At 36.6% G+C, this 17496-nt stretch overlaps 1 protein-coding gene across 19 annotated transcripts in view; it reads right to left on the bottom strand.

Annotated features, from left to right (window-relative positions):
* prdm16 (PR domain containing 16) overlaps nt 1–17496 on the bottom strand; it is a 252325-nt gene that overhangs the window by 28289 nt on the left and 206540 nt on the right. For all 19 annotated transcript variants that reach the window (XM_077223733.1, XM_077223748.1, XM_077223734.1 and 16 more), the window contains exon 4: nt 5984–6121. In XM_077223733.1, the coding sequence (XP_077079848.1) occupies nt 5984–6121 (138 nt within the window). The remainder of the gene's footprint in view (nt 1–5983; nt 6122–17496) is intronic.

The following is a 17496-nucleotide window of genomic DNA, read 5'->3' as shown; positions in this document are numbered from 1 at the left end:
CTCTGGCAAAACATGTATATAAATTATATTGCATTTATCAGTCAGTAGCTAATGAGTAATTGAATGCAGACAATTTCAGCTTGTTTGAAAATTATGAAAGTGTTACATAGATGCACAGTTAGTTTCTGTTATTTATATATATGATATATAAAATGATTTTTACCATGAAAATTTGTCCCAAAAAAAGTCATAAATAAGATTGATTTTTCAATTCTGACCAAAATAAATAATTTAGCCATCTTATATTTGTGGAATGTTTGTGTGTGTGTGTGTGTGTGTGTGTGTCTCCTGGTAAACCTTAAGTTGTGGGGAACAAGTGTCCCCCACAAAGATAGTAATACCAGAAATCTTTGACTTTGTAGGATCATTTTTTTGTTGCAAACAGCTCTTGAATCATATATGATGTTTTTTTGAAAATGTAAAAATGCAGAACGTTTTCTATGAGGGTTGTGTTTAGGCGAAGGGTTAGTGTAGGGGGATAAAATATACAGTTTGTAGAGTATAAAAATAAAATAAAACCCATAAAAACCCAACGTGTGTGTGTGTGTGTGTGTGTGTGTGTGTGTCTGTGTGTGTGTGTGTGTGTGTGTGTGTGTGTGTGTGTGTGTGTGTGTGTGTGTGTGTGTGTGTGTGTGTGTGTGTGTGTGTGCGCGTCTCCTCAGCCCTTCAGAAACAGAAGGCTATGGCATGGCAGATCTGGCTGTGCACTTCAGTGTTTCTGACAAACAGTTTAAGTGCATCTTGAGAGATGAGGGAGGAGGGGGTCAGAGGTCAACAGTCTTGCTGAATGGGCCACGCCATTGTGCAAAAGCCAGAATACGTCCACCAGCTTTATGCCTATTGTCTCAGAGCGCATAGTTTGGTCCGAAAACCGGATTACACTTTCTTAGCGCTACTAGATAACATTAGATTATGTGGTCCAAAGCATTCTTTAAAAATATACTTTTACACAAGACACATATAAAAGCGTTCGGTAACACTTTGTTCTACAGTGTCATTGTTACATATGTTACAATACATGTAGTTACTATAGTAATAACTATAAATTATGGATTATTAAATGCAACTAACTCTAAACCAAATCCTAATCCTAACCCTAACCCTGTAGTTACTTAATATTACTCAGTACTTAAATGAACAATTACAGTGTAACAAAAACACCTTAAAATAAAGTGTAACTAAGCGTTCTTTAGATCTTTACATCATTTTTTTTAAATTGCCACTTTTTTGATTGGTTCTCACCTTCAGAGTTAATTTTGCACTCTTTATAATAACACAACAACAAAAAATATTTTCTTAAAACAAAGTGTTGTAACTAACACCCCCGCCCTGCTACAGCACAAAACTGATATTTAGAATCATTCACACCTCAAATGACAGCCTTAACATAAAAAAAAAAAACATTAAAAAGTAAGGCCTAAAATTGTGAAGTGCACCACTACACAGTCGAGTCGTGTTTTCAGGGGCCCGAACACATAAGACAAATGCGTAAACAAGTAAATAAATGATCCAGGTTGATTTTAAAAGGTTACAGGCACATCAGAATTTGCTGGGCGTGAGCATATTTCCGTACGGCTCATGCATTGTGCATGCTCAAATAGAACAGCAAAGTACAAAGTTCAATGAATTATGCATTTTTGCATTGTGTCGCCGTTCTGAATAAATAATAGGCTGTTGTCCGTACGACTGGCGAAAACGTGTACAAAAGATAAGAAAAGGGGAAAAAACAACCAAAGTAGGAGAAAGTAAATAGAAAGCATGTATTTAATGGGGCGATTTTAGCTGGAGATATTATTCTCCTGTGGGCCCAGCGGTGGCCGCTCATTGAAGTCAAACGACTTTAATGATTGGGTTATGTAGTTGAAGTCAATTGGTGGTTGTCATTCTCAGAGGTTGTCCCTCCTCTCCTCCTGTCCTCCCCTGTTTGTTAGCCTTGTGTTTTATGTGTCAGCGTCTAAAACTACGATGGCCACACTAGTTGCCCCAGTTAGTCAAGAGACAAAAGCTCAGACTTTGACTTGTTTCACGAGTCAGTCAGCTTGTTTGAAGGGAGACAAACTCCTAAAAGTGGCAGAATAATAACAAGGAAACAGATCCACTTATGCAAATGATCTAAAACACCCCGAAAATGGCACACTTAAAGGAAAAATTCACCCAAAAATGAAAATTCTGTCATCATTTACTCACCCTCATGCGTTCCAACCCCTTTGACTTTCTTTCATGGAAAGCAAAAAGAGTGAGGCAGAATGTCTTGGCTCTAAAATCTCACCCATGTCCTCATCGTCAAGCATCAAGAAACATTGTGTTAGGTTTGGCATAAAAACATCATTAGATTTCGTGCTTCATTGAATCTCGAGCTGCCATATTTGAATGTCCAAGAACACAAGTGAGATTTGAGTTACCCCTGCTAACAAAAATATGTTCTACGAACGTTTTGCTATTAAAACGGTATTTCTGAATGTTCAAAATGTCCACCCGATAACTTTGAATGAACGTTCTGTTAACGTTATTGGAAGAATGTTTGTTTATGGGAGAGTGGATTTGAATTTGTAAAAGACTTAAGTTTTGGATCTCCTCCTCAAACAAAGCTATCAAATGATGACTTCAGAAGATTTGGAGTATAGCACACAAGTGGTTGAGACATCATGAGCTTCACTTTTTAACGCACAGGGCATTTTTCGACGTGCAGGGCACTCCATTGCTTTCAATGAGAAACCGATGGCGCCATACACAGATGCATTAGGCATGGGAATGTCACGATGAAATTATGTTTTTGGTTATAATTTTGGCATTATGCCATGTTGGGGTGTGATTCTCAATTTAATCAGCAAGTATGATTTTATTTACATTTATTTACTTTAGACCCGTTTCCACACGTAACCCAACCCCACCCCTAAACCTACCCATTTGTGTATTATATTACATAAAACACAGTATATAACAGGCAAATACAACTACAGGCACACTTTATTCAAAAAGTACAAATATACAATTACAATTCCAAGGCCAAACGCTTGATTTGTGTGAAGAACAGACCCAAATAGACCACTGTCTCCATCCGCTGTAGATCCAATGCAAATTGCCGCCCAAAGAAGCGTTACGTCAGCTTTGATTGTGAAAAGCAATTGGCTCTTGTATGTCTCGTGACTGATTGCGTCATTACGTCAGTTTTGATTGTGAGATGGCATTGGCTCTCATGTGTCTCGTGACTGATTGTGTCATGCTAAAGAGTTGGGCTGCGTCCGAAATCGAATACTGTCTGAGTAGGTACTACATTTGAATTTGAACTTACTTTGCGACCATTAAAAAAGTATGTTCTATATAGTATGAATATGTGTAGTATGAAAGTAATCCGCACTTACTCGCCTCCATTCATAAATCCTCTCCAGTTAACTAATGGGATAGTAAAGTGTCCATCGTATGCACACTTCAGAATCCCGCCAGAAGTAGCAGGTCATCTGGTAACTTTACACCTACTGTTTTTCGAATACTATGTATTTAGACATACTACTCTTGTGGTGTGCTGGTTTTTACATACTATATAGTGGGGTAGTATTTGATTTTGGACGCAGCGTGTATCTTTTGAATGAGATACGATTGAGTGCGCTCACGGAGAAGGATTATTTTTAGCGATTAAAAAGGTCCATTCTGTTCTTCACATCAAAATATTGTATGGCTTCAGAAGACTTGAAATGCAACAGTTATTTGTAATATTTCTATACAGTTTTAGGTCAGTTTTTGCAATAAATAGCTGTGACTGTACTTTTATTCGCCTGTTACGGGAGTTATATTGTTAAGAAGTGGATAGGTTTAAAGTGGGAGTGGGGTTATTTGCTTCAGAATATAAAAGTGTAAATATTTATAAAATCATTTCTGCTTTTACAAATGCAAAGAATGAAATGTGTCTTGATTTGACGCACAAGGCAAAACAACTGAAAGCAATGGAGTACCCTGTGACGCGAAAAGTGGGTCCGTTAAAAAGTGACGCCGAGGGGTCCCGACCAAGCGTCAATATGTGACGAGTTGGGAGTGATAACGTGCTGTTTATGGTGTGTTTTTTTTTAGTAATATATGAAGCTTCACAGTCTCTATCCACATTCTTTTTAGTTGTATGGAAAAGAGCAGCTAGGACATTCTGGCTATTGAAGAAGAAATCAATTCATACAGGTTTGTAATGACAAGAGGGTGAGAACATTTTGACCGCATTATCATTTTTGGTTGAACTGTCCCTTTAAACAAGAAAGTGAGCAAAGTAAGCCAGATAAGGCAACCACCAAGGACCCCTCACTTAATCAGTTAGATATCATGTAAGCAAAGGAAACAATCCACACTCAACAACAACCACACAAGAGCTCCATGATCAGATTAAGACCTCCGCAGCAGTCGCATCAGCACAATTCCTGGTAGGATTTGACTGAACAAAGCCCTCCGTACAGTAAACACACTGCAATCTTTCCGGCTAGACAACGAGCCTGTTTCAGATCTCCGGCTTTATGAGAGATCAGATATCTTATCTCAAACAGACAACTGCTCGTCTTTTCAAAGGAAGCAAATAATTGAAGACAGTGGATTACAAGATTCAGGAGTGTCCAAACTCGCTTTGTACGTGATCCTTGTAAATCACTTCTGAGTCACTTCCTCTGAAAAACAGTGGGAACAGCCTTCATCAAACAATAGGCTGTTTTTATCTATTGTCTATGTGGTGACATCTTGACAGCAGCGGGTCCTGTCCACATCTTCCTGACAGTAACATGTGCTCGCTGTCTCTTCAAGCTTCTCACAGGATGCTCATCATAAAGGCTCATGATGGGGATTGTCTGATATATTCTCAAAAAAGGCTCAAACTGATACTAGACTGTAGGTACCCCATCCTTTTATATGGCTGTATTTCAATAACAACTACCAAAATAAGCATGTGATCAAACAGCGCTCCTGCAATACATATTAACAACCTGCATACATTTATGACTGCAGTAAACGCTCTGCTGCGATTTTAGAATTAATGCATTCATTGTAGGAGCATCGAGATGGTATTATTAGACATTTACATCATAAACTGATTTATAAACGCATCGTTTCGGCCTTGGATGATGATTGGTCAATTCAATGTTCTAGACATACTCTAAAATACACAACCGGTCAGAACTCTAGGTTTAATGGGATTTTTTGGTTTCACTTTATTTCAATGGTCCCTTTAACACATTCTGTTGACTATAAGTAACGTTGCACCTACATGTCTACTAACTGTAGTTAGAGTGTTCAGGTTAGTAGAAGAAGTTTACATGTAGTTTCAGAGTTACTTATAGTGAGTAGAATGTCTGTTGGGGAGCATCAAAATAAAGTGTTAGCAGATATTAAGCAGACAGTCTACTAATACTCTACTGAGAGTTAGTTGACATGTAGTTGAAAAGTTACTTATAGTCAAAAAGAATGTTCAAAAGGGACCATTAAAAAATACTTAATTAAAAAAAATACGTAAAGCTACTTAATTTTTTGTAGAAATCGTGATACTTGTTTCTTTGATGAATTGAAAACATTTATTTGAAACACATTTTTTGGTAAATTTGTAAATGTAAATAAAAAAAAAATGTCAGGACTATTTCTTCTGGGTGGCTTTTAACAATTTTGTTTAATAAAATATTTTTAATGACCTTTTTTATTTTTTATTATGAAGTAACAATTTTATGAAAACAAGTCGCTTGGTTGAGCTGTATTTTTAAATATATATGGTCACGCATGACCATATTACTTAAAATAATCTAAATTGTCAAAATGATCTAAAAAAATAACATAATTGTCAAAATGATTTCAAAACAGTGTGTATAATAACTAGTGAATTAACAAATACAATTAATGAAGGAAAATGGACTTTTGGCATTGTGTATTGCTCACCAGAAACAGCCTATACAACAGCTTGAGGGAGTAGACAGTGGAGATGACAGAAAAGAGACGTGACATAAACGAGTGTTTACTCTCAGCTCACCTGGTCTTCGCTGATGTGGCACATGGCCAGGTTGTGCTCTTCATGGGACGGGGCTGTGCGCACATATTTGAGCCAACTCCCACTGGCCTCCAGAGCCCCATCCAGACAGAACTTCACATTGCCCATGTTGTCCATTACCTGGAGACAGACAAACACAATGCATTTTAAAGGGTGCTGTCATTAAAACATATCTGCAGACAGCAACTACAAAGATAAGTGACGCAATATCTAACAGACGTCATATAAAGGAGCAGCTAGTAAAACATTAGGTTACACTTTTTTTGATTGTAACATTTAGAAACTCTACTAACTATAACTAACTGTGCAACTACATGTCAACTAACTCTCCTTAGAGACTGTGGTAGACTGTTAGGGTTCGGGTTAGTAGAATAAGTTGATTTGTATTTGCAAAGTTACTTATAGTCGGAAAAATGTCTGTTGGGGACCATAAAAATAAAGTGTTAGAATATTAGGCAATACTCTTTTTTTATTGGTAGTTGACATGTAGTTACTTATATTTAGTAGAATGTCTACATTTTTAAAGTCCACTTTAGACATTCTACTAACTATAAGAAACTGCATGTCAACTACCAGTCAATAGAGTATTAGTAATCTGTCTGTTTAATATCTCCTTAATATGCATCAATTCTAACACTTTATTTTGATGCTCCCACAACAGACATTCTACTGACTACAAGTAACTTCGCAAATACCTGACAACTTATTCTACTAACCCTAACTATAAGTTTGAGTGTATGTTGACATGTACAGTAGCAAATTAATGAGTTAATTCAGATGTAGTTGCAAAGTAGAATGTCTAAAGTGGACTATCGAAATTACGTGCAACCAAAAGATGTTTACTTTATCTGTAGTTTACAAGAATGCTCACATTGTTATACATTGAAAGGGGGGATTTAAACATTGAAGACGTCTTCAATGCCGTGTGAAGCCTCAGAGGCTCATGTTGATTAACTTTGGTTAACCTGACACTACTAGGGAAGTAGAGTTTGAGGTGTCTGGTTACTTGTCAAGGGAAACGGAGAGAGAGATGGAGGGATTGAGAGAAGCAAAGTGAGACAGGATGTCAGGAAATGACCGGAAGGAGAGTGGACGCTGTTCTCTCGTGAGATTTACGGCGCTCTTTTGTTGATATATTACCCAGCAAAAGTGAGAAATGCCACTGAAAACTGTGGAGTCTCTCTTTGAAAACAGAAACTCTGTGTAAATGTTTGCTTCAGCTCTATGAAGTTGAAACCAAATATCAAGTGTGCCGTGAGTGATTAAGACAGAAACGGAATATCCGTACAAGTGGCGTGAATCCGTGCTAATAAATCTGTCTCTGGGCTCATGTTAGCCCTGAACTCCAGAGTGATTATATTCCAGCACATTAACACTAACAGTGGGCTGTATTTGGAACATCTATATGGATTTTAATCAAGAAAAATTGAGTTTCATAGTCAGTTCAAACCATTTTGCAATTAAAAATTTAATTGTGTGTTTTTGTTTTATTTCTCACAAAAATTGCATTGCTTATTACAGTAAAATGTTTTTGAGGGCTTATACACATTTTCCAGGTAGGAATGCTTGTTAAAACTTTGATTGTATGTCTGAACATTTGTGTGTGTTTGTACCTCTCAAACAAATACACACACATTGATAACACTTTTCTGGGAGTCTATATGCATAATGCCCTATAATGCCATTCATAATGCCTTATAATTAAAAAGCCATTCATTATGCTTTAAACGCCTTTTCATAAATAATGCAATCAAATTTCAATACTGTCAACATGAACATTTTAGGTTAATTTTTTTAAATAAATATATATGGGAAAGTAGATAAATAAATATATAAGAGAAAGTAAAATATATTTTAATTTTGTGACTGGTCAAAATTTGTCATCAACTTTTGCCTTTATTAATTCCTTTAAAAAGTCCTACATTAGGGCAAATTATTTTTAAATGTATTACAATTTTAAATATAAGTATTTCATGTGGCCTCACAATTAATATGGGCTCATGAAATATGTATGCATAATAATTTTAAACAAATTAGTAAACATTGTGTTTAAAACAGTTTTCAATAAGTATGTCAATTTGTTTTCCACCCACTTACTTATGAATGGTTTCACCTTAAACAAGTATAATGCATTGTTGTTAATCATGCGTTAAAACAATATAATCTTCAAATGGATTCCTATGAATGGGGAAGTATTACAATATATTATAATGGTGATTTCTTCATGTACTTGACAAATGACTGACTTTCTTTTAAATTTCAGAAGTTGTGTTGGGTGTGAGAGAGCAAGACGCACGTGTGAAGTTTGTTGAAGCTGGATAGTGACATGTTCACATGTACTGCGGTCAAATACTGAAAACTGAACAAGACTTTAAGAATAATTCACCAATGTTCACATTTCAAACATCAACAAATGAACAAGAATTTAAATCAAGACAAATTAGTTGCAAAATGGTACAGTATCCAAGATAAGAATGGAAAATTTAAAATACAATTTTAAAAACGCAAAGGTTTCAATACATTTCTCATTTCTTGTCATCTAGATGAAAAAAAAGTTGATATTTTTATGTATGTTATTTTGGAGAGCTGGTAATGATGTACCCAAGAAGACTCCCGATTATGTTATGCAAATATGTGTCACTGAAATCTAATGAAACATTAATAGGAACAATACTGCACAGTGAACACAAGCTATTCCTTCACAAACACACATATTGAAGTGAAGGTGAACTCATCTGTCTCACGCATTGAGCGAGACAGTCACTCATTTCTGTCTTTTGTCACGCACTCCCGCCACACATTGTATTTCTAACACGGAAAAACTATTTATAATATATCTAATATGCTGCAGCGCCCAGAATTTCTCTGGCCGCACCGCTCTCACTATGGAACCGGCAGGAATCAAGCGCGTCTCCCCTGATGTTCTTAGTCAAGCCCGCCACTTATCAGCCAATCAAAAAAAAGAAAGGGGCTACACAATAGCCAATCAGAAAATAGCACTATTGTATCTGGGTAAGATTTAACGCAACAACCAATGAAAAAAAATTAAAATTGTCATGAAACAACACCATTCCCGCGACCCGTCCAACCCTGTCCAACAAATGTGCGACAAATAAATGATAACTTAAATTGGCTGTGGCTTTCTGAGGAGAGGTGTGCTTTTAGTTTTCAGACTAAATTTGATCAAATGATTTGCACATGGTGGAAGACAGAACAGGCTAAATAGGCCAATCAGAGTAGCTCGAAAGGACATCTATACCCTAGAAATCACACCCTAGCAACCGCATCGCAACATTCCGGCAACCGCACAGACCCAGCCTAACTGATGTCATAGTCACACCTTGCTGGAAAACTGCTTTATAGATGAAATGAAGTAATTTAATATTTGATGACCTTTATAACGTACAAAATCAACACTAAACTGACTTCAGCGAACAATATAGCTGCTTTACAGCCCAAATGAACTCTGTTCGCATTAAATCTGCTTTGAAACAATCTGTATTGTATAAAGCGCTATATAAATAAAGGTGACTTGACTGTCCACTGTCAATAGTGTAGCGACGTATGAAGCACCGCTCACACAGAAGTCACTATCAAACCAAGCAGCTTTCTGTTGGTCAACACAGCAAATTCATGTGACCAACTTGAAAAACAAAGCGAAAATCTCGCCCTCAAGTGAAACTCTGCATTGTGCAGATTCCTATTGAATTGACTGGATTTTGCCTGTGAAATGTAGCAATGATAACTGTAAGTAACCACACCTTAATGAACTAACACTGTACACTGCAAGCGACTAAACTTATCTCTCCCATTCTAATCAGTTAAGCTCTTTACAATACAAGCATACAGACGTGACATGATACATTCAAATCCAGGGGCGACTTGAAATCAGGTAAGGTTTTTTCCTCTTATCTCAGTCTCCCTTCTAAGTTTCAGGCCCATTTTCTCTCTCTTTCTCTGCTTTCCCAAAAGTTTGAAGGGTCAAATACCAGAGGGACGGCTCTCGAGTCTGCTTTTGGGTTAAGGAGCCCCTCTGTGCCGTTTTAAGAGCCCAATTACTCCCATCAGGTGTGAGGAACTGCCTTTGCAGACGAGCTGGTACAAACACACACACGCACACACACACACATGTGCCACTGGGAGTGTTTGTGCCACAAGGTGAAGAATAAGTGTGCTAAACAGCTTGAGCCAAGCCGTATTTCTAAAACGTCGACACCTTCACAAGCTAAACAGGCACGAGCGAGTAATATAACATGATTTTAGTTAGTCTTGTAGCTAAAGAAGAACAGAAAGAATGAAAGGAAAGAAAACATGGTAAGATTGGGTTGACCTCTGACCTCGCTATGGAGCTAATCGAGGACAGAACGAAGGGAGAAAAAAACAATGAAATAGACAGAAACTTAACTAACCTGGTTTCAGGTACACATACACACCCAACCAAATGATGAGCGCAGACACTTTTGTTGTTGATTTTAGTTTTTGATGCCATTTTTTATGGTTGTTTATAGTTTCCAAGCAACCGATGTGCATAAATATTTTACAGTGGCTTTGAACCTGGATCATCAAGTTATATTTATAACCATATTGTGAAGACTGTTTCACTGCTGCTAATTTTTTCATTCATTTCTTATGTTTTGGTTTGTGTCCATCATGTTCCAATATGCCTTTATTTACTCACCCTCATGTTCCAAAACAACAGCTATTTTTGAAGAATATTGGGAACAAAACTTCAAAAAATGTTCCACAGAAGAACAAAAGTGACACCGCTCTGGAACGACACGAGGGCGAGTAAATGATGACAGTATTTTGGTGTCACCTGTCAAGCTCTCAAATCCAAAAGTGGGAGCAAATTCCTTTTTTCAGAGCAATTTAAGTACAAAGCATCTTATTCTCCCAGCAATCCATCTCAATCAGGTACAAAATGTGCTAAAATATCACTGCGTTGTCTAATTCAGTTCTGTCTGTTCAAATATGTCTCCTCTCTATGCAAATGCGGCCTATTGCATATTGTGTTCAATGTGCGCTGTTTGTCTGAAATTCATTTTCAAAAAATGTTTTGTGTATATTTTCTAATGATCATGGTATTAGTAATTCATCATATAATGGGGAAGAGTGGTATTACCACTGATGATCTGGATGTGTGATCCAGTCAAACATTTTACAGAGCTGATTCATGTGTGTAGATTGCAGTGAAGTGATGCTGCACAATCTCTGTAAAACACACCAGATCACATTGGTTTGCTGCATCCTTCACAACCGACATGTAAGAAGACTGTTTGTGTGTTTGCGGCGTCACCTGATTTGCATAATTCCTTTAGTGCTATGCTTTAGTCCAATGCTACTGTATCAGTGGGTCCTCCCTCGTTTTAATGGATGTGTGTGTGAGATTTCCTCCCTCCGTACAGAAGCCCGACAGGATATATGATAAGACGGACCCTGAATTGAACACTTTTGTTTCTCACAAAGGGAAAAGAGGGAAATTCCCCTACAAACCCTTTTAAACTGGCAGCTGCACACACACACACATGCTGTCCACCTTTACGGCATACAGCTCCTCAACCTGCATGACTGATGTAGTGTGCAAAGTGAACATCTCATAAAACGTCACCTGCAGTCAGGCCTACATGTACCTGTAACATATCAATATTTTACAACGCCAGCAAACACCATTTCTGCAGCCATATATAACCGGGGCCCGCAAACGCACAAGTATTCACACATTATTCATAGTAATAAAAGTCTGAAGACATGTTGTGCGTCTTGTTGTGGCGCAAAAGGAAAGTCGAAAAATCGTGGAAGTGGGTCAAAGCATTTATTTAAGTGTGAGGGTTCTTGTGAAGTGTTTCATTGATTAGGTGTTGTGTGTACTGCCGAGAAGAAAAACACATTGTGTTGAAAGTTCTTATCTCTCACCTGTGTGTGTATTTATGTGAAGCAGGGTGTGTGTGAGTTTGTATGGTGGGGGGGGGGGGGGGCACAGTATGTGTAATGTTCTTACTTGACCATGTGGTGGTTTTCTAACATAAACCTCAGTGAGAAGTTTTACTTTTTTCACATTCAATATTAAGACACCATTCATTCAGATTTATTTTATTTATTAATTATATATATATATATATATATATATATAATTATATATAATATATAATTTTATTTGCTAACAAAATACATGAAAACTGTATAATTTTGAAATACTATTACAATTTAAAATAAAGTATAATATATATATATATATATATATATATATATATATATATATATATATATATATATATATATATATATATATATTATACTTTATTTTAAATTGTAATAGTATTTCAAAATTATACAGTTTTCATGTATTTTGTTAGCAAATAAATGCAGCTTTAGTGAGGATAAGAGACTTCTTTCAAAATTAAAAGATGTGCACAACGTAAATATTTCGTTTACTCAAAATTCACTGAAACATTTTTGAAATATTATTCTCAAATCTAATATTCCATCAGCCTAACTGAGAATGGGATTGCAAATATGTTGGCGCACTGATATTAAATTGATCTAATCTGTGTTTATATTCTATTCTATTTAAATATGAAATTTGATTAGGCTTTCATTTGAAATTCTTTTTTAATGTATTGATAATTAGACATTAGAGTGCAAAGCCGTCACAAACGTCTCAGGAGGTGTCTGTCCTTATTCAGGCTCGAGCTCTTCAGAAATGGGGGACGCTGAGAGAATTCTTAACCTCATTGTGTAAAACAGGAAGGCTTAGCTGACACCTCTGTAGAGAGCGGCCCAACACAATGGCTAATGCAGTGACACAAGAACAAGCATACACACTCTCTGTGCTCATATCCTGGGGAAGTGTGTGTGTGTGTGTGTCTGTGGTCCTGAGAAACCCTACATTGTGGGGACCAAATGTCCCCAACAAAGATAGAAATACCATTCATTTTTGACCTTGTGGTGACATTTATTTGGTCCCCATGAGGAGAACAGCTTATAAATCACACAGAATGAAGTTTTTGGAAAATCTAAAAAAAAATTCTGTGATGGGTAGGTTTAGGGCTTGGGGAGAGAATATACAGTTTGTACAGTATAAAAATCATTACGCCTATGGAAAGTCGCCATAAGACATGGAAAGCCGACATTAATCACTGTTGTGGTGGTGTTTTGTGGGTCTGTGTGCAACAGTAATGGACTTGCTGGACTTAATGGTTTACTTGATTATCAATATATTCCAGGAAAATGATGTTAAATTGTGAGTATATGATACATCAGGATTTTGAGGGTTCTTTGTTCAATCATCTCAGTGCATTGCATTATATATTTTGTCCCCGACAATCAAAGTATTTAAATTTCATCCTACCAAGATGTATCATTAGGAGATATATATAGCGACAACTGATAATTATATAGATTCTATGTAAGTAGTGCTATAGTGTTATTAAAGAGAATTTCATCTTTCTTTTTGTCAATATAAATATCAGCAACTGCATTAAATTGCAAAAACATTTTTGCTCAGTTTGTTTCCGCCTCCTTTATTATGAGCCTCATCATGCTATATGAGCAATAAAAGCATGATGTACCAAATATGATACTCAACAAAGAACAAATGCAAAATATTTTGTGTAAAGGTTAATTAACTGTTCCATTTAAAAAAAAGAAAAAAAATAGGAGTATTATTTCATATGTCAGGCTTTACAGGTTTAAGAAAATCAGAGTGTGGTTCCCAGGCAGTTATTAGGTTACTAGGTTATTGTGATGCTATGTGGTTGTTAAGGTGTTTTAGATGGTTGCTAGGTGTTTTTTTACTGAGCCAAGACAAAACAGCCCACCAAAAGCCTCTACAATAGAGATTCTCTATGATATGATGCAAGTCTTAGGATTATTTTTGCTGTTTTATCTTCTTTGAGAAGGTGAAACAGAAGCAGAGAAGGCAGTAGAGATGGCAGCTAGAGGGCAGTCATGTACGGGGCCCGTGGAGACAGAAGAAAGGTCAAACACATCCTCTTCCTTCACACTCACTCTCCGTCCTCTCACACTCCATCAGTTGACCTCCGACTTAAACATGTGTCCCCGTGCTGTAATTAACAGCTCTGGTTAGAGTTCATTAAAGTCGGATCCAGGATCAGTTTCCCATAATCAGATTCTTATCGCACACATTACGTCTGGAATCCAAAACTGGCCACGGATCAGAGGAGAAGCACACCTCGTACAACAGACACTTTTTTATGGGGGGGACATCAATGCGGTGTGTAAGGTAACGCAGAGTCACATGATGCAATATGATACCAAGATTGTACATGTTTTTTCTGTGACTATTTTCATTCTTTTTGCTTATGGATTTTTTATAGGTTGGGAGGGATGGAGCACATTTAGAACCTTTTAGAACGCATTTAACTAATGCGATATGATGCATCACAGAGAGAATGTTTTACTATTGCAAATTTTGCCCATGAGAATTTTAGTGGAGGTTTAGTTGATTCTTTATTCTTAGGATTTCAAAATTTAACATAAGTATTAAACTTGGGAATTGATCATTTGTGTTATATACATGAATTTTTAGATATAATTCAATTTAATATATGCTTTTATAGTATTTATTAATATTTTGAATTCACTTTTATGGGTATATTTTAAGTATTCAATTTAAATTCAGTAGTCATTTTGTTATGTGCTTTTGTCACTTTTAATTTTTGTTTATTTATATACAGCTTTAATTAGTTTTTATATCAGTTATAGTTTTAGGAATTTTAAATAAAACAGTAATTTTACTTCAACTTAAACTAACATATTTCAGTTAGTTGCCAAATTGTATATATTTATTGTATATATTGCAACAATTTTTGTCCAGCTTTTATTTAATTACTGAAAATGATTTCTCTTGTGATTCCAGCAGGAAGATGGGAAAACAGATGAAAAATCCCATAATTAGAGGGACAAGAACAACATAGACCAGAATATCACTAGTAGTGGGTTCTTTTGACTTGAGCTAGTAAGAAACTCCCTAGCAACCACCCAGAACACCCTACCATTTACATAGCAATGCCCTGGTAACGCCCTAGCATAAAACAATTACATTTCCATTTTGACTACAACCCTTTAAAACAAATCCGCTGATGAATCATAAGCAACAAGACCAAGAACGTGTTAAATAAGCCCAATTTTATTCTATATCGTCTATAAAGTTGTGCCTCAGGCTGGATAATTTGCACTTTTCTACCATTTCAGAGGGCCAGTGGGTTATATTTATACACATGGCAGTTTCTTGACATTGGCGCGGCCCCCTCCAGCCCTCGCCCAGACAGACAGACACATATACACACACACTCATGTCCATTCATTATACCTTATCTAGCCAGGGCTAACCTGCAACCCTGACACAGGATATCCTGCTGCCTTCATTACAGTGCCAGAAGTCATTACTCCACGTCACACACACACACACTCGCGCAGCCATACACCTCCTAACTCTTTCAAGCTGCCTCCAGAAGCACGCCACACACACCAATGGCAACGTTAGCATCAAAGTCAACAGTGTAGTCTGGGCAGCCAATGAGGTGAGACAGAACAACAGCCATCAACAGGTTGACAGACAGACAGAGAAGAAACATTATTAAAGAGGAAGTCTCACTCAATTTGTGGTCATAGTAAGATAATAGTGCAGTGATAACGCTTATAGGATGAAGATGTGTGTTTGTGTGTTTCCTGATGGACAAATCCCTCTTAAAGGGATAGAACATTTCGTCATCGCTTACTCATCCTCAAGTTGTTCCAAACTTGTATGAGTGTCTTTCTGAACACAAAAGACGATATTTTGGGGTAATATGGGTAACCAAACAGTTGATGGGCCCCTATTTTTTTTCTTCCATACTATAGAAATCAATGGGGCCCATCAACTGTTTGGTTACCTATATTACCCCAAAATATCGTCTTTTGTGTTCAGCAGAAGATAGAAATTCATACTCGTTTGGAACAACTTGAGGGTGAGTAAATGATGACAGAATTTTCATTTTTTGTGAAACCAAAGACCTTTAAGTGCACTGCTGTCTCCTGTCCCCACTGTTCTGATGGACAAGAACCTGGAGAGAGAGTCCGACCCAAACCGAACATTTCAGAGGGATACAGAGAAAACCCCATTAATCCTATTTTATTAACTTCACTGGACTTGCTTGGATGTGCATCTAAATGTGTTTGTGTTGCCAGATCTTTCCCGTCATTCTCACCAAAATCAATCCCAGACACGTATTAATAAAAGTCAGTCTGCAACCACAAAGCACCCGTAGGTTCAGGCAGACACCAGCAGCTCTGCTCATCAGAGTGTACTTTGTGGCTATCACAACGCCCGATGAGCAATGACTTTACTTCACTGGCTCGGTCCAAAACACGCCTGCAAGTCCTCCAAAACCAGATGCAGATCCAAACCCTTACAGCCGTACGGATTCTATCGTGTAAATGCAATGTCATGGAAAGCCTAAAACAGCTTCCTTCTGTCAAACTCTGTGAAACTCCTCCAAATGTGCCCAGATTTGTTTAATGAGACTTTCTTGAACCAAACAGTTTTCATTTTGGAGCATAATTACAGTGGAAAAGGAAATTAGCTACAGAATGTTTCATACAGAATTGTTCATCCATGTTATTTGAAAATTCATTTCACAATAACATTTAGTATAGTGACCCAGGGGGAAATGACACAACAAAATTAGCAATGCAAGGAAAAGTTTAAAATCCTCACCAGAATCAGTCCACAAATAAATGGAAAATGAGCCACAGCACAGCTCAAATGCAAAATACTAGCCATAACACAGCACAAAGAAATCACATCCGAAAGGAAACCTCAATACAACAAAAATAAACCACAATACAGAAATGATCCACAACAAAGAGCTTCCAATATTCCATTAACAAAATAGAAATATGTTAAAAAAAACAAAAGTAGAGAGAATTTAAATAATGCTTGAAATCTTCTGCAAACTTTTTTTTACATTTTTTTTTACAAACATTTCGTTTTGATTTACTTGTTGTCTTCAATTTCTGTTGTGTTAATATAGTTTCATCTTTAGCTAGTCAGTTTCTTATGCTCACCAGGATATATTTGTTTTAATCAAAAATGTAAAAAAAGCATTTTTTGTTACATATTATTACAATTTAAAGTAATAGTTTTCTATTTTAATTTGTTTTAAAATATAATGTGTTCCAGTGAAGGCAAAGCAGAACTTTAAGCATCATTACTCCAGTCTTCAGTGTCACATGATCCTTCAGAAATCATTCTAATATGCACATATCTTATTACTGTCAATGTAGAAACAGTTGTGCTGCTTCATATTTTTGTGCAAATCGTGGTACTTACTGACTCCAACTTTCAATATGTATTGACTTTTCTCATCTTAATTCATGAATCATTTAAAATATAAGCAAGAAGGGCATTAATTCTGTTCTTTGTTGTACTAGTTACACCTAACAACAGCATCTGGAATACCTCCTTCTACACACACACTAAAATGTTTGTGGTT

Source organism: Siphateles boraxobius, unplaced genomic scaffold (genome assembly GCF_051911475.1).
Source record: "Siphateles boraxobius isolate OS27281-9 unplaced genomic scaffold, OSU_SipBor_1 9, whole genome shotgun sequence".
Taxonomy (NCBI): Eukaryota; Metazoa; Chordata; class Actinopteri; order Cypriniformes; family Leuciscidae; genus Siphateles; species Siphateles boraxobius.
The sequence above is the reverse complement of the archived record's forward strand: the minus strand, read 5'-3'. Positions and strand labels throughout refer to the sequence as shown.